This window comes from Medicago sativa, chromosome 4 (genome assembly GCF_051527215.1).
Source record: "Medicago sativa cultivar Bolivia chromosome 4, Bolivia_mono, whole genome shotgun sequence".
NCBI classification, from domain to species: domain Eukaryota; kingdom Viridiplantae; phylum Streptophyta; class Magnoliopsida; order Fabales; family Fabaceae; genus Medicago; species Medicago sativa.
In genome coordinates, this window is record NC_140752.1 from 18,338,378 (window position 1) to 18,356,524 (window position 18,147).

General features: G+C 34.3%; 2 protein-coding genes and 1 pseudogene across 3 annotated transcripts; all 3 read right to left on the reverse strand.

The window, feature by feature from the left end:
• LOC146926903 (suppressor of disruption of TFIIS-like) lies at nt 1-2,688 on the reverse strand. The gene is made up of 9 exons (XM_085700348.1): nt 2,502-2,688; nt 1,862-1,930; nt 1,704-1,769; nt 1,504-1,601; nt 1,377-1,414; nt 1,195-1,282; nt 752-1,090; nt 595-660; nt 1-341 (listed from the first exon to the last, which is right to left on the reverse strand). The coding sequence occupies exons 1-9, from the start codon at nt 2,557-2,559 to the stop codon at nt 189-191; spliced, it is 975 nt and encodes a 324-aa protein (XP_085556474.1). The 5' UTR covers nt 2,560-2,688; the 3' UTR covers nt 1-188.
• A 2,781-nt stretch (nt 2,689-5,469) lies between these two features.
• On the reverse strand, nt 5,470-6,810 carry LOC146926904 (F-box/LRR-repeat protein 16-like). Its single transcript, XM_085706988.1, has one exon. The coding sequence runs from the start codon at nt 6,808-6,810 to the stop codon at nt 5,470-5,472; it is 1,341 nt and encodes a 446-aa protein (XP_085563114.1).
• A 4,789-nt stretch (nt 6,811-11,599) lies between these two features.
• On the reverse strand, nt 11,600-13,516 carry LOC146926905 (two-component response regulator ORR26-like; annotated as a pseudogene). Its single transcript, XR_015008153.1, has 5 exons — nt 13,287-13,516; nt 13,033-13,182; nt 12,608-12,919; nt 12,456-12,517; nt 11,600-12,098 (listed from the first exon to the last, which is right to left on the reverse strand). The product of XR_015008153.1 is annotated as a two-component response regulator ORR26-like (transcript).
• Nucleotides 13,517-18,147: the final 4,631 nt, after the last annotated feature.

Here is an 18,147-nt window from a genome sequence, read left to right on the forward strand (position 1 = left end):
TTTTACTGAATGAGGAAGACCAGTTATAGCCGTTCTTTATTGAGGTTAGGCTAAAAAGTAGAATTTATCTTACAACATGTACAAAGCATCAATTTATTTTAACATGTACAAAGCATCAACTACAGTTACTCCATCTATGAAATTGAATAATCAACATTAGCTTCTCCTCAATGTTTTATGGGGCTTCCTTAAGCAGTTACTGTTGTCTCTACAGCAAGGTTCCCAGTGTACACAACTTCTGACTTGAAGTCAGCCTCCCATAGATCAGGTATTGCCTCAGGTAGGTTATGGATGCTTTCTAATGCATAATCTGCACCTTGAACTCTTTGTGATGTGCCAATCTGGATGGTGCAATCAACAAGTAATATATGAGTTGTGGCTCGTTAAAAGGCATCTAGTTGCTAGCAGTTTATTTAAACAGAGGTTATAGAGCTATTACGTAGCGGAATCTGAACATATTGATATTGTTTCGTGATATGCTATACAGTACAAAATGTTGTCAAATAGCGGCGCTATAGCACTATTGCTTAGAGGAATTTGAACAAACTGCTATCTTCAGTTTCTACTACAAAACAAAAATTTCCAATGACTTACCAGCACAGTGTCGAGTCCCACTCGTTTTCCAGCTTGTACGTTGCGGACACTGTCCTCAAAGAACAACTGAAAATGACACAGAACCAATGAAGAACTAAGCAAGCAAATAATAAAAAAAAAAGTAACAAAGATAGATCATAAAGGGTGATTTTCTTACAGTTCTATGTGGGTCAAGGTTGGCTATTTTGAGAGCCAATTGAATGGCATTTTCTGATGGCTTGCAAACAATTGATGTTTTTGGTAGGATTCCACTGGGATTGGGTTGAGCAAGATGGTTTATAATGTCAAATATTTGAGAGCTGTTTGCACTATTACTACTTGTTGGCTTAGTAGTTCTTGTTAAACCTAGAAACTCAATGTCATTTTCATCCTCTGAGACAATGCTCCTGTGGATTGGATTAAGAGTCTCAAAGCAAATAATTCCTTCAAAGCAATCTTCTAATCCAAGTATGTTTAGTGTCTTAAGAGCATGAACTTTGTCTGCATTTGTGAAGATCTATTGACAAAAACAAGTGAAGCATTAGTAGTGGTCAGATTATATTATACACCGTCTTTTCTGACGTTATTCTATTGATTCCATTTTGGTTATAAACAACTTACAAGTTTCCTATAGGGCAGGCTCATCAACATTTTCCTTAGAACTGGGTCTGGTTTCAAGTTCTCATAAGGTAATCTCCCATGAACAAAACTGCAAGGAGAAATTCAATGATCATTTTAACCATTTAAAAATACATAACCCTTTAGCAGTTTGAGAGTGAGATAATAAATTAAAATATATATACCTGTGAAGTTCGTCATAGTCAAAGTCATATCCAATTGCCTGAATAGAAATGAAACAATAAACATGTTATAGCATATTCAAAATTTGAATATGGAAATACCATTTATCAGGAAAATATAAAATCATACCTTTAATCCTGCTAGAGTTGTTCCATAATTCTTGTAAAGAAGGGTGCATAAATCGTCAGATTTTCTTGGATCTATGCAAAGTATTTCCTCCATGTAGTCTGTGTACCATTCATGTTACTAAAAGTATCAGCTATTGTAAAACACAATACTAATAATGAGAATAATGTGACACAAGAAATTTTTTATGCAGAGTTGCTTACCTTTAAAATTTTGTCGACATGCTATTGCAAGACCAGAACTGAGTGGATACAAAGTATCATCTAAATCTGCAGAACAATATCATGGTTATACATGTAACAAACACGAATATGAGAATTTCATTTTGGTACTTAAAAATGTTATCATTTGAAATACTTACCAAAAAGAAGGCAATCATATTTTGGTTTTGGTGTGAAGAGGTTCACGTATTCCATTTCGCTAAGAGAACCTTTTACATAGAATAAACAACAAAGTTAAAAACTAAAAATTAATTTTAGTAACAAAGCTTTTGATTTGTTCAAAAAAAAAAAAGTTTAGTAACAAAGTGAATTCATTTTTATTCTCAACGTTTTTTCATGGCTCTGCAACAAAAGTTATGTTATGGTTTTTTATTCCAAACATTTGTACTACGCTTTATATTTTTGTAATTATTTTTTTGTAATAACGCTTTTGTTATGTTTGTTGTATGATCATTGCTAAATTTTTGCATTCTAAGCAAATTAAAACCTAGTCATGGTCAAGATTTTAGGTCACCGTTGCGTCGTGACTTTTAATATCACATAAAATTATGATCAAATGCAGTCGCATCGGGTAAATATAAAAAACCTCGACATTGCAGCATAGTCACAATCTTGGATCATTTTTTAAAAGTTCATGATAATTGGCTTATTTTTTAAAATGAAGTCAATGATCATGAAGCCAATGATGATTGAAAATCAAATGATAATTACAATGGAAAGTAAAATATAAAAAATGCTATATATGCATGGGAAAATATATAGCTCAAGCCATTAGCTTACCAGAACGATTGGTGATTGATAAGGGCATAGAAGAAGAGAGGAAAGATGATGTTTGCATGGTTCTTAAATATAATATTTAAACAATTCCTTCAACTACTTTCAATTTTGAAATACTTGTCTTTAATCAACAATGAAACTCTTAGAATGATGATAACAATTTTCAATTTCTCTTCTTCAAGAAAGTGGAATGTAATTTGATTAATTGGTAAAGTATTTCTTTTTTCCTTGACTTTATATATATAATCAAAGTCTGTTTTTCTTGTTAGATAAATGGAAATAACATCATTAAAATGGAGAATATGCCAATTTGGATTAGTTAGCACAAAGGTTGTCACCAATTGCCACCGTACAAAAGAAACACCTCCATTGTTTTCCATATTTTTGTTAGAAAATCAGAAAACAACCTATGAATATAGCAATACAGTTGTTGTACGTAAGGATAAGATTTCGTATATTCCGTTTTGAAGTTTGGTAATGAGGCAAAAATAGAAGTTAATCTCAAACTCTATATCTACAATCTAATCTTTAATGCCAACAAATATTCCATTTAAAAATTCCTTTCACTTAACATTTTGGATCAAAATAGAAATTGTCATTATTTTTAGGAAAAAAATAGAAATTATCATGTGAAATATTATTTTTTATTTCGTTTTTTTTACATAAGGAATTTTCCTTTTTTTAATTCATATACATTGTTTGTATAAATATATTTTATATGAGATATTGACACTATCTTTCATATACATTGTTTGTATAAATATATTTTATATATATTGACACTATCTTCTTTGACGGATGTAAGTCTTGACTTACACCAAATTTCAACCGTTCAACCAAATTAATCCAATGACTCAAAATATTGAAACTAAAAACTAAAGATTTAAAATGTGTGTATCTCCCTGATAATGATTTGACGATTTAAGTTATTCATTGAAATTATTCCAACAAAAAAAAAAACTTAATTCCCTAAACATCTTTCCGGTTTTTTGCAATGGAGCACACACCACCTTGTCCAAAAAATAGAATGAAATAAGTTTCACATTTTTTTTTTTATAATTCACCTTCAAGACGAATAAGTGAGGTGTCCAAGTATTGAACCCCGACCACTACATATTACAATACATTGTCTGTGAACTATGCTCATATGAACAAGCTCCATAACATTTAACCCTTTAAAACCTATATTATAATTTTTCGAGAATTTTTTATTAAATATTTGATCAATACATCATAAGAGAAAACGTCCAAATTTTTAGGTATCGTTAATACCCCATTAAAACATAGACACCAAAAAACGAAACACGAAAGGCTAGAGAGCAACGGCCCCCAAGCAAATAGAAGTAGGAAAGAAAACCATTTAAAAGCAAAAAGAGGCAAAGACAATAACACTCCACCAATCCGAAATACCCCTAAATTGGAGGGGAGGGGAAGAGAAAACTTTGAGGGGTGGAAAATATGAAGGAAAATTGAGAACTTTTTCAAAAAATTTAAAAGAGTAGTTTTTTAGAGAATGATAAATTAATGCATATGATTAGCATAGATTAAATTTGAAGAATTCATATAAACCCTCCAAAATACCCCAAAACTCTCATCCAATACAATTTTTTAGTTCACCCAAATGAGGAGGGTTTAGTATTATGAAGAAAAGTTAACCCCCCAAAATTCTTCCTTCTCATTTTCCTTTATTTCTTCCACTTGCTCATTCATTTTTTTCCCAAGTCTTCCCCTCCCTTCCCCTCCAAACTCACAAACAAAGCCCTAGAGTCTGAGAACCACCCAAACCCCAAAGACACAGGTGAAAGCCAATATCATGAGCATACTGCAATGGACATAGATTAATCAGAACATTAAAAACGTTAGGAATTTTGAATAATCATGTATCTTTAGTCATTATCAAACACATAATTTGATAAGAAAATGGTAATCCAAGCTTAATCAAGTCTAAAATATTATTGATTCACATGTATGTGAATTAGTATGTTCCCCAAAACTTAGAGCTTTCTGGTAACTTGTAGTACGCTCCATGAGTTTAACCAGACTCTCGAGTTTGACAACCTTGACGGTAAGTATCCCAACTGCATCCTACCTCTCTGCAAACCCTGACAAAGACGACAACGTCAATTACCAACTTGTAACAATATCAATTACCAATTTTTACATATGTTTGGATTCATTTGCTCTACAAATCCAACTAAATAATCACTTCCTACTTGAATCTGATATAGAAAATTATAAGAAACCTTCAGATGCTAAAAGTGCAGGATAAAAAGGGGAATAATTAGCATATTACCACATGCAAGAACTTGCAACACTGCTACTAAAAAAATATGCTTCACTATTAAAGAATATTGCCATATTAAGACATTTCCATATAGACCAAATAACTACTTGTCAAATTACATCAAAATTTCATTTGAATGTCCATTTCCCAAGGAACAAAACTACATTCATTTCTGCTACACTAGTCACAAAGAGAAGACCTGGATTAGACCCCTTGATCCATAAGAGATTTTAACTAATATATTTATTCATTACTACTTAATAAATTATTTTTATTACGACATTTTAATTACTATGTATTCATAAAACTTAAGGTTTCTAATCCTAAAGAGGAAACAAGATCCAAGCTCTAGAGAGCATGAAAAAGTATCTGAGAATAATCAAAAGAGAAATCAAGCTTGACTACTCAATTAACTAGTAAAGTTTTGCTGGTGATGTTCGGGATTTTGAATCATATGGAAAAAGCAAAACCAAAAAGTATGTGTAATGTTTGTAAGTTTTGTCCAAAAAGATATAAGATAAAGTTGGTTCTCAAAAGTTGGTAGAGCCAATGGAAAACACAAAAATTAACAACTGAGAAATGTGTGCTAAAGCAATTATGCAAAACACATGTTGTCAATGAGAACTTCAGTAAGTATGAATCTTACTCTAGTAATACAACAGCCAACTACTTGCATTGCACATTAACTTAAGCAATTATCATGCACGAACTGATGAATTCCCACTTATTGCCACTGAATGAATAGCGAGGTGGAGCTATTATCTTTCTCAACGATGGCCTTGAAAATACAATCAAGGCAACAACGTCAGCGTGCACTTTATGGCAGTTCCTCAAATTGATCTCTCTCAGTTGCGTGCAGTTTTCTACCACATGCTTCAATCCAGTCTGTGTGACTATATAACAACCTTCGAGTAACAGATGCAAAAGACCACAACAACTCTTTGAGATCATACGAAGTGCTTCATCATCAACTTTTGTATGTGACAAGTTCAATACCTCCAATTTGGGAACTTCAAAGTTCATTTTGGGTACCAACACTATTGGATAGTGGGATAAGTTCAAATGTTTAATCTTACTACAATTTCTCAAAAGGTTACAAATACCTTCTTCAGACCCATTAAAAAAAGAATTGCCTTTGCACCGGCTCAAATCAAGCCGCTGCAAATTGAGGAATAAGCATGGAACCATTTTGATGGTGTCATTTCTTAACCACCAACTGTGAACCATATGGAGAGACTCCAGTTGAGGGCTTACACCAAAATCCACCAAAGACTTAGAATTGGTAAAGGATAAAGAGCGCAATGTTGGTCTCTCATGTAGAGCAGAAGCAATGCCTGCGTTGGTTAGTTGATGACAGTCGATTATAATGGCCTCTTCGAGAAACTTACAATTCTTAAACAAGTGGAAAAGCAATCCGTTGTTGATGTACTGATGACAAGAGAGATTTACCTTGCGGAGTTTGAAAAGTGCCAATGAAAGATCCTCTACTCCATCGGTGCAATCGTTGTAGTGACCATTTCCGGGGTAACTGAGGTCTAGTTCTTCGAGCAGAGGAAAACACTCGGCAATAAGTAACATGTCAGTGTTATGGATATAATTAATGTGGGAACAAGTGAGACGGGTCAAAGTTGTAATCTTCTGGGACAAAGCTCGCAACCCATTTTCGGGAATGATATGTTTGCTGGATAGATCAAGTGCTGTAAGGTTCAATGGGAACCGAGAGACTTCGAGTAGAATAGCATTGAATTCAGCGAGGTAGCTTGGGAGGTCAGCAGTGGGGTAGCGGGAGAGGTTGAGGGAGGTGAGGTTGGGGAACCTTTGAAAGAAGTGAGAGAGGAAAGGGCCTGTTGCAGAAGAGATGGTGAGAGAGAATTTGTGGCGGTTGGTGACGGAGAGGAACTCTTTCGATACGGTGGATAGATGTTTTAAATAGCGGTCGTAGTCCGCGTCGTCACCGTTGGTGAGGAGTTTGAAGACGCGTAGCCAGCAATCATCCGGTAAATAAAATAAATCTGCTGCCGAAGCCATTATTTTTTTCTTAGCAGCCATTAATTTTTTCTTTGTGGAAGAAAGAAATTAATTGAGAGACAGCGAGAGTTTTGAGAAAGTGGGAGATTTTAGGGTTTGGTTAGGTTAAAGAAGGAGAAAGATTTTTTTTTTTGAGAGAAGAAGGAGAAAGATATACATATACTAGCTTATTTACCCGGCGTTGCTCGGGTTGCATATATAATATTTCTCTTTGGGTTGTATTATAATAAAATTAGGGTAGTCGAGTTTGCATGGAAATTAGGATATTATGTTTGTAAACGTATTAAATAAGTGTAGAAAATATTGTAAAAAAAAAAGGCAACAGGATAAGAATGAAATTGGTGCGATGTATTTTTTTAGTATTAAATAAGTGTACAAAATATTTCATTCCAAAAAAAAATATACAAAATATTGTCAAAAAAAAAGCATGAAATTGGTGCAACGCATTTTTTTAGTATTAAATAAGTGTACAAAATATTTCCTTCAAAAAAACAAATTGTACTAAATATTGTCAAAAAAAAGAGGCATGAAATTATTTTTTTAGTATTAAATAAGTGTACAAAATATTGTAAAAAAAAAAGGCAAGAGGATAAGAATGAAATTGGTGCGATGCATTTTTTTAGATGGAATTTGTTAGGTTAAATAATTGCAAACCTAATAAAGCAAATGAGCGGGAAAAAATTAGGTTAAGTTGCTGCACGTAACAAAATTAATAAATAAGGATATATATATATATATATATATATATATATATATATATATATATATATATATATTGATAGATATGTTCAAACTCGTCACATTCATTCCGGACAACACTGCTCTCATTCAAAGTTGGATTGTTTCTCAATTTAAATTTAGGGTTCGTTCAAGTAAAAGAAAATTCACATCCAAATCAAAGTCCACTTGCAAGTTTTCAAGTTGAAATAATATGTTGTTAATGAATTTTTTTTTATCTAGAAATACAAGCAAATAAGTAATTAGTTTTCAAGTTTAAAAAATTATATAAAATTATTTAACTACTTAAAACAAAAAGTTGCATAAAATTTATTAATAAGTGAAATAAACCACGTACATGTATAAGCTACTGTCCAAGGTTTTGGATGTAAGACTATCAAAGGTGATGAATTCTATTATTTCAACCTCTCAATCGACCTTGTTGAAAGGCAGGCATTTGGTGGATGGGGTGATGGTTGTGAACGAAGTGGTAGATTTGGCGAAAAGGTCAAAGTGTGAATGCTTGATTTTAAAAGTGATTTGAGAAGGCTTATGATTTGGTTGATTGATTTTTTGGAAAATATTACGAGAAAGTTTGGTGATAAATGGGTGACTTGGATGAAGGTATGCAGTTTTTGTTGTAATACGTCTATCCTTGTTAAGAGAAGCCCAACGAAGGAAATTAGTGTTCAAAGGGGACTTAAACAAGGGTATCCTTTGGAACTTTTTGTTCCTTTTAGTGGTTTGATGAATAACGCCGTGAACAAAAACTTGTTTGAAGGATTTCAGGTGAAACGCGGAGGAACCTTAGTATCTCATCTACAATATGCGGATGGTACATTGTGTATAGGTGAAGCTACGATATGGAGAATCTTTGGACTTTAAAGGCCTTATTGAGAGATTTTGAGATGGTATCGGGGTTGAAAGTTAATTTTTATAAAAGTTGTTTGATGGGTGTGAATGTTCCGTCTACATTTATGGAGATGGCTTGTAATTTTTTGAATTTTAGTGAAGGAAAAATCATGTTTACTTACTTGGGGTTACCGGTGGGTGTTAATCACCGAAAACTCTCAACTTTAGGTGGGTGTGTGGTGCTTCTTATCTTGGTCTTGAACTTGGTTCCTATTTTCTATCTTACTTTCTTGAAAATGCCGGAAAGGGTGGTAATGAAGATAGTTTGTATTCAACGTGAGTTCCTTTGGGGAGGTGTGAGAGGCAGCTGAAAAGTTTGTTAGGTTAAACAGAGGAAGGTTTCCCAACCAAAATGTAAGGGGGTTTAGGAGTTAAAGATGCGAGGTTGATGAATTTGAGTCTTCTAGCAAAATGGCGGTGGAGGTTGATCAATGATGATAATCCACTTTGGAAGAAGGTTTTGGAAGACAAATACAGGTCTAGGATAGGAGGTTTGGCGGATATGGCGGAAGTATCGTGGTCACAATATATATCTAGGTGGTGGAAGGAGTTGATGTCTTTAGAGGAGGTGGGGGGTTCAAGTTGCTTCAAACAAGGGTAGTGAGAAAATTGGGAAATGGAAGGAAAACTAGTTTTTGGAAGGATATTTGGGTGGGAAATTCACCTCCTCATGTGATGTTTCCACGCCTTTACTTCATCTCAAACCAAAAAGAAGCAACAATGAGAGATATTAACTTTTGGAGTGATTATATTGTGTCTTCGAACCTAACGTGGCGTAGGTACCCTTTTAATTGGGAACGAGATTCAATTACAACCTTGACGGGTGTGATTGCAAGCACAAGGGGTGGAGATGAGGAAGATGTTTGGCCAGGCAACCCGACGTTGGAGGAGTTTTCACGGTGAGCTCGTGCTATAAGGTGTGGAGGGTTTATTGATCCAAGAAGGTGAGTTGAATAGGTTGGAGGAGGTAGTGTATAAATATTTTTGGAAAAGTCCGATCCCCTCCAAGGTAGTGGTACTCTCTGTTTTTAAGTCACTGTTAGTTTGTGTTGTCATACTGGCACTACTACAATAATGACATTTTGTAACACTTGAAAATTGTAACTAAATCAAGAAAAATGTTACTAATTACACTTGAACAATTGTAAGGTAAAGCCTGCGTTACTAAAGAGTTTTAGTTACATTTTATAGTACTATCTGTAACAATCAAAAAGTGCCGCAAATGTTACATTATTGTAACACTTTTTGTATCATCAGTAACAATAAAAAAATATTACATTTATCATTTTTGAGAAGTTGTAAAAAGTGTTGCAATATTATCTAGGCTAAAAAATAGTGAATCTACTAAAAAATGTTACTAATTGGAATAGAATAGAAAATGTGGATTATCTATAAGAGTTTTTGTACTCAATCCACCACATTAAATCTAGAAATCACATAACAAGTGTCTTTACATAATCTAAACAAATCACAATACTATATATAGATCAACACGTTGAACCACATTATTGGATAACATTATATTGAAATAAGATATCCTAACTAAACTTTATAATCACTTTTTTCACCAAAATCTAATAATCATTACCCATAACAAAAGTAATATATATATATATATATATATATATATATATATATATATATATATATATATATATATATATATATATATATATATATATATATATATATATATTCCATATATACAAGCTCTATCTACAAATTAAACTACCATTCACTTCTACAAGTTCAGAAGTATGGTTATCCAATGCATATTTGAACATCCCCGGGTGCCAAACCAACCATACTAATCCCTCCAACTTGAACAAGATTAGTATTCATTCCTTGATTAGTTGCAGGGACTATGAACTCTGCACCTGTTTCTGCTTTGAAGTTTGCAGGAGAGAGTATTCCAATCCATTCATGTATTGAAGTGTGATCCCGTATGTATTTTGTCCTGAAAACATTCAAAGGTGGAACTCATCAACAATTTCTGCAACCAAAACTTTCTTTCATCTTAGGCAATAATTGTTGCAAGGCAGTAGGAACGAACTCGAAGCAGCTACAACTGATTTATAAACACATTCATGAAGACAAAATAATGTGCTGTGAATGGGAACTTCTGAGAGGGATTGATGCACAACTGACACTGTTTACCGAAAGATTGCATTGATCTGAAATGCATTCAAAAACAGAAAGAAAAAAGAAAAACCGTGACTACAATGCAATGCAATGATCATCACCATTCCTAAATCACAATTACTTAGAAACTTTGAGCAAGCAGTTGCAAAGTAGAGTATATCAAAATACTATTAATCTCCACAGAGAAAAAGAAATATCAAAGTTCCTCAAAAAGTTTCAGGATAAAACTGATTCTAAGCTAAAGAGCAAACCTTGCCTAGTGCATCGCCATTAATATTTCGTGAGATTCTCTTCCTAAATAAATTCCTGAATGTTTATGTTTTGAAAGAAACACACAAAAGATGAGGTGACCTGACCTGAGAAATGTGCATTTGTCCAACAGCTTCAAAAGCAAACATGCTGATGCTGGGGCTTGTTTGCAAGGAGGTCGAGGAGGTGACTTTTGAATACACTATTCAAGATTGTCTTATCAGAAGATAGTTTATTCCGGCTAGAAAGTTTCACTGATATAAGTAAATTAGTGATCCAAGCATAAGAAAGTAAATTCTCATGAGCAATATTAATCCAAACAACACTATAAATGACTATTTAAAATTCACTACCTCGACATAAACTAAACCGATTCTGGGCAGTAACCTGCAAAACACTTTCCTCCCTAGATTTTACCGAGTTCACTTTAAGAACATCTTTTATTGTTACGTTTCTCATGAAATTTTTCAATTGGTACTAGATTACTCTACTTAATTGACTGAAACAAATTAATGACAAATTAAAAGGACTGTTTTGTCAGATGTTGTGACGGTAGAATGCCATTCTTGATGTTGCACACTTCTTTGATAAAATTAGTTTATAATTAGAATCCTTAGAATTAACTATAAAAAGAAAATGAAATCAAACAGATATCTACTTCTTTGAAAAATAAATCTAAAAGTAGTCTCCTGTATAGCACGAGTTAATGCGGGAAACAATTGAAAAAGAAAATGCTTGAAAATTTAGTATCTGATAGTAATGATCCTTCAATCAGCAAGATTTATTAACATATAGAAGCTTATCAAACAACTTATGTTTTATGCAGTTACATTAAGGAATCGTGTAAGCGGAGCAATAGTGGAATAATTGAATAATATCTGCAACTACTTATAAGTAAATGTAAAGAATCATCTTGGGAGTCTTGATGACCTTCTCTGCCTTCATCATCTTCTTCCAGCAGAAATAATCAATAAACGAACTAATCACCACACAAGTGATGATAAATCATCATCAACATATGGGAACAAGTTGGGCAAGTCTGAAAAAGTGTTGCTCATAATGTTGGATTCACCAATTTCCACCCAATGTCGTTGTGCATCGCAATTGTCGCGACATTGTGTCGCAGAATTCAGGAGAAAACTCTGGTCCTGCTCCGGCATTGAGTGAGTAGCTTCTAAGTCAAATTTTGTTTCAAGAGGACTCGTCTTTGATTTTTTCATCCTACCTTCTGTCTCTTCTGTTGAGCTCTTTAACCGATTTCTATATTTCTGCAAAACAACATTGCAGTTACAATGTTAATAATAATACTCCATAAATTTCAGTTTAAAATCACACAAAAGACAAGTAGCATATTATCAACAAGAGGATGTATAGAAGCTAATGGAGAAATACTTATATTCTATTCTAAAACTTAGACTTCAAGATCTGCCATGACTGCATAATTCACTACTTTACAACTTCAATAGTTTGAATAACATGCAAGACTAAGGTATAAACAACATAAATGATTTACAACAACAGACTTAGGTAAAAGATAACTGAGAAACTATAGACTTAGGTAAAATATATCAAATTTACAGAATCAACGAAAAATTAATACAAAAATGAACCTGTAAATGGCTGGCAATATGTTCTTTTTTCATATCGGGAACATCCATGATTTTCAGAATCGTTTTTGGCGTTGCCCCTGAAAATTAAGAGAAAAACATGCACATAAGTTCAACTGTTGAAGAATGCAACAAAGCATAGTAAAAAAGTAATTAGGAAAGAATCATACCATCAAGGCCTAGTTGATTGACTGCACGTAGAAACTGCTGATGCAATTCTCGTGACCAAGACAAACGGGCCTTCTTTCAAAGTGTTTCTTTTGAGGCATTAGCATCTTCTCTACCCCGTTTTCTATTTTCTTGAACCACCGAGCTTCCAACAATTTCATATTCTTTATTTTCAATCAAACCGTTTCTAATTCTTGCAACATGTTGCCACATGATCTTGACCTCTTTTTCAATCAAAGGCTTAGTCCAATATTCGCAAGCCCCACATTCAATAGATTTCATGATAGAACTTTTTGTGGAATCAACAGCCATCACTACAAAAAAGAAATATAATGTCAATTCACACTTCTTAAGTACATATATATGAATAAATTATGTGAAATGTGTAACTAATGAATTTTAATGAAAAAGTTGAATAAATTCTTACTAATGACAGGAATGTTGAGTTGTAGGGTAACATTTTGGACAAAGTCATAAACATCCATGTCTGGCATATGAGCATCAATCAACATTACATCGAAACAGTCCTTTCTTTCCAACATGTTGAAGGCATCAGAAGCCATACTACATTTGGTAACTGAAATAAGCAATATAAGAATAAACAAACAGGAATACATATAAAAGTAAGAATTTTTACCAAAAAAGATGAAAACTTGAATAAGGTATGATTCAGTAACTAACCTTGATAATGATATCGATTACACATCTCCTCAATAGAGTTAAGGAGAGTGATGTCATGATCAATTGCAATAACCTTGAGACCGGCTGGGAATGATGGGTTGTCAGTGAAAACTGCCATTACAATTTGCAGTGAAACCGAAGAAAGAAACAAAGTTGCAGAAAGTAAGAGTTGTGTCTTGTAATTGTGAAAAAATAGAACGAAGAGGGTAGAAGAATGTGTGAAATTATTAGTAACTAGGGTTTTGGTTTTGCAAAGGTCTCTGAACAAGAAAGTGAGTAGTCTATGAAGAGAAGTAAAGGCATATACTTATAGGAATAGGGTTTCGTTGTTTACAATTTGTGATAAACAGAGACAATGAATGAGAGTGAGTGAGTGATCTATCAAACCCTAAAAGCAATTCTTGAACAATAAAGAAAGTGACAGTGAGTGAGTAAAGACATATATTTATAGGGTTAGGGTTTTGAAGAGGGTCTCGTGGATCAAGTAAGGAATACATACACATAGGCGCCAGACAGCGGGAATAGAGAAGCGAATGTCTCGTTGTTTCCTTAATTTGGACAGCTGTATGTGTAGGGAATTTACACAGGTTGTCAAATTTTTAATTACTTTGATATTTTTTTTTAAAAGACAGTGACACTTTTTTTTTTTTTTTTACTAAATTGACACGTTTAAAATGTATAATTTTTTTAAACTATTAATTGTTTTGTCATATACTTACTAATAATTTAATTAGTTGTTAATTTTATTAAACATTATAAATTTAATACGTTTGTTTATCTGTTATCAAGGTTTTAGGTTTGACTCACATGTACCAATTTCGATCGGTTAGAACTTAATTTAAATAAGGCTCTCCAACAGGTGAACTGTGGGATTAAGCCCTTCGGATTACACGGTTTTTAGGATACTGGTTAATCTGTTGTCCGCTGTGAATTCATAAGTTATATGTTATATGATATTCCCTCCGTTTCAAAATGAGTGTCTTTTTAGCAAAATGAAATTGTTTCTTTTAAGGCAAGGGCACACTGAGATAGAAAAAGGAATGGAAGACACTCCAACTAAGTTGGAATGTCTTATAGATTCCAGTCCTTGCCAGGTGCTCATATATATATATATATATATATTACTAAAAAAAGGAAAAAGAAATACAAAGAAAAAACTGGGGGGACATAAACCTAACCCAGTAATCCACAAAAAAGTGTAGGTCGACCCAAGCGGGAAATACAAAAAATTAAACAACACAAGTGGATGAGTCTGCCTCTAATTAATCCTAAAACTAATCACAGGTCTTCCGTGCGGTGATTGGACCGTCCGTCAACATGAAAGCGGGTCCATGTACCATCAACTCCCTGCATATCAAAGAAAGTTAAAACGCTCTTTCGAGCCCCAGTCCCAGTCAAATAGCGAATGGCGATTTCCAATGGTGCTAGAACTCGATTCAACTGCCAACACAGTAACAAGTTCATACACCTATAGTTCACTGATAGGGCCAAACCGCAAGTGCACGACCTATCGAAGTAATAGTAGTAAGTAAGAGTATCGTTCCGCTAGGGAGTTGTTCAACTTAATTAACTTTTAGTGAATGATTAGAGGAGAGAAAGTTAGAAAAAGGGAGTTTTATTGCTGAAGGTAAAAACAATAATAATAAAGGGCCTCGGGATCATTGGTTCATCATAATGACAAATCCTTCACTAGACAAGACCTAAACATCTAATTTCATGGTTTACACACTAATTTCTAAAGACCGGTTTCCCTTAGCCCCTCACCTTTCCGATGAAAGTCCGGTGAGAGTTTACTTCTAGCAACCAAGCCTATTTCGCTGACATGATTACTAGAAGATGCATAGAGGATTGAAACTACTCTTTGTCTCAATAATTGCAAAGACTATTTCACTGTTTTGCAATTATTGTATAGATTCACTTGTTCCAACATCAAGACTCCACTCTCACTTTATGAATTGATGTTTGGGATGATGGATTAACGATTATCAAACCCTCCGCTTTCGCTTCCACAGTTTGATAATTGTTAATCCACGTTAAGACGGTGAATCTAGATTAGAAATTAGGGTTACATAGAAATTAGGGTTTAGGCTTGTTTTGTTTAGGATCGAGTCATTAGACTCCCCAACAATCCCAAGACGAAGAAGTCTACTCACTCATGTTCATCGTAGACATGGGGGAAGAAGAGAGATAAACAGTAAAATAAATTGCAACGAAAGTAAAAAGGAAATAAAGACTTTTTATTGAAATAATACTTGAAATAAACAAAGTAAAAGGTGAATGTTTATGGTGGAGAGCTACTCTATTTATAGCTTTACAATCGACTTAGAAACTAAGCAACTAAAAGGGTAAAATAGTAAAGCTGCAACAGGGTAACTTGGGTCCGAAGAAAAAGCAGCAAAAGGGGCTTCTGGAGGTGGCACGGCCGTGCCAAGCTTCTGACTTGGTGGGAACATATTTTTGTTCCGTATCTTCGTATTTTCGCACTGTATTTGCTCCAGTCCTCTTTCTTTTGCTCCAAGACACCTTCCACCATATATTCGTTCCTAAAATAAAATAAAAGACAATTTAAAGTAAAATATTCTAAAAGGAAATAAAATGCAATATAATTAAATCAAATCTTATTTAAAACTAAACTAAATAAAGCATTAAAATATACTAATCTATGACTCATCAAACTCCCCCACACTTGAATCTTTGCTTGTCCTCAAGCAAAAGTCAATAGACATAGCAGCAACAAAAGATTTATTCATGGCAATATTAAGAACACATGTCTCAAAAGAAAGACTTTGCTTCAAGTACACTAATTACAATTTCAAATGCTCCTCATGAACATATTCTACCCAACATCAAGTCTCAAGTGAGTGTGTGTGTGCAGTCCAACCCTTTTATTGCTCATGTATAAGACAGATATTATGAGGAATAGGTTCTATCCTTAGTGCTAATGTAACCGAGAAAAGTCCTTTCTTCATTTCATATAAGAGTGATGGAAATTTAAGTTAAAATTAGATTAGATTGACAATTAAGCACAAGGGGCTGCAGATGCTTAGGGGCTATCTATCCTCGTAGGAAGTCTTCTCGGATGTAATTGTCCTTTCCCCCTAGATTCAAAATCACCCTAAGCAGTGCTGCAAAATTTTATTTGTTTCATCTCCGCGTAGGAAGTCTTTTTGGATGTAATTGTCCTTTCCCCCTAGCATTGATGAATTTGTTTCACTTTAAGTTCAAATTAGGGAGTCACCACCACAATTAGGAAGTTAGGGATTGTCCTTTCCCCCACATGTTGGTGCCATTCTCCCGCCCCATTATAACTTTAACAATTTAAGAATTTAACAATTAAGAACATTGATTAATTTCCCACACAAACTTATACTACTTTTACTCTTAAGACTTTAAAGGGTCTAAGTTAACACTAAAGCTAGAACGTGTTCCTTAAAATACCTATTCATACATTTGCTCAAGGATTGCAACCGGGTGCTTTTCTCATTGGAGAATTTCACAATAAAACAAGACATGGGTATAGCAAGAACATAAGAAACACAAGAAACTACTTTTATGTACAAGAAGCGACTTGAAGAAGAGACAAAACAAAAATTTTCATGCCATTTTTTACATTAAAAACAAGCTACTAGTCATGCCTCTTGCTATAAAAACAAAACAAAAGGAATAAAGTTCAAGGGAGTTTGGGACACTACGACTCTAGACACTTTATTAGGCCCCCCCCCCCCCCCCCCACACTTAGGGGAAGCATTGTTCTCAATGATTCAAAAAGAAAGGAAATTAAAAAGAAGAAGAAGAAGAAGAAGAAGAAGAAGAAGAAGAAGAGAGAAGGAGTAGAAGAAGAGTAGTAGAGAGAGAGAAGAGAGAAGGGAAGAGAGGAAGAGGAAAGCTCACAATTTATTGAGGTCCATAAGGAGGACCTTGAAGTTGGAGGTGTTGCATCATCCGACGGAGCATCTCATTATTTTCATCATTGACACGGTTGCCCCTTTGAACTTCATTGCGAAGGCCGGAGATCTCTACACCTTGTCTTTGTTGCTCGGTGCTCATCCTCTCGATTTCATTGTGAATCCATGTCCATCTTTGATTTTCATTAAGTTCACTGGCTTCATGGCCATGGTGCCCCTCTTGGTGCAAGTTAGCACCGTCTCCTTCATCATCTTGTTGTTCTAGAACCTGCACATCATCAACATACAACCAATTTTATTCCACCTCGGTGGTAGTCCGAGATGGGTTAGGCAATAAAAACATGATTGGCAAATTTATCTTAAGTCGGTAATGTAGTGGTGGACGATGTTTAATGAAATTCATAGCAATGAGGGCTTCCCGGTTAAGCTTATTGTTTCCCTCAATTGGTTTGATTCCCTCATCCTCACTCACACCAAAACACCTATATATGTATGTAATGATGCCACCCACCACTATGTCTCCCCTACCGGCTGGTCTAGTAGCTACAAAGTCTAGGTAATCAATCAAATAAAAGCCAGTGTTGACGGGGTGGTTGTGGAGCATTGCCCATAACATGAACAACTCATCGGTTCTAGTATTTCCTAGCTCGGTTCTACCCCAAATAGTGCAAGACATGACCCTTTGGAGGTACCTAAGTACGGGGTTGTGGATGTTGCTAGCTTTGTTGGCTCAAGGAACATAGTTGGAAACGCCGGTGATGCGGTTCCAAAAGGCAGCTGGGTCATAGTTATCTGGTTTTAGACTATCATCCCAATGATCATGAATATACCCCTCATTGACAAAACCTAAGGCTTCACAAAAGTGCTGAAGAGACATATTATAATCAATGTTCATTAACCGGAAAACAACTCTATGATTAGGGTTATCAAAATTCAACTTATCTTTGGTAAAAGCA

Bases quoted from the DNA above. Each gene is read 5' to 3' on its own strand.
- LOC146926903 (XM_085700348.1), bottom strand. From the start codon at position 2,559: ATGCAAACATCATCTTTCCTCTCTTCTTCTATGCCCTTATCAATCACC. The intron at 1,602-1,703 runs GTAAGCAACTCT...AATGGTACACAG, and splicing joins ATGTCGACAAAATTTTAAAG to ACTACATGGAGGAAATACTT. The intron at 1,283-1,376 runs GTATATATATTT...TTCTCCTTGCAG, and splicing joins GACTATGACGAACTTCACAG to TTTTGTTCATGGGAGATTAC.
- LOC146926904 (XM_085706988.1), bottom strand. From the start codon at position 6,810: ATGGCTTCGGCAGCAGATTTATTTTATTTACCGGATGATTGCTGGCTA.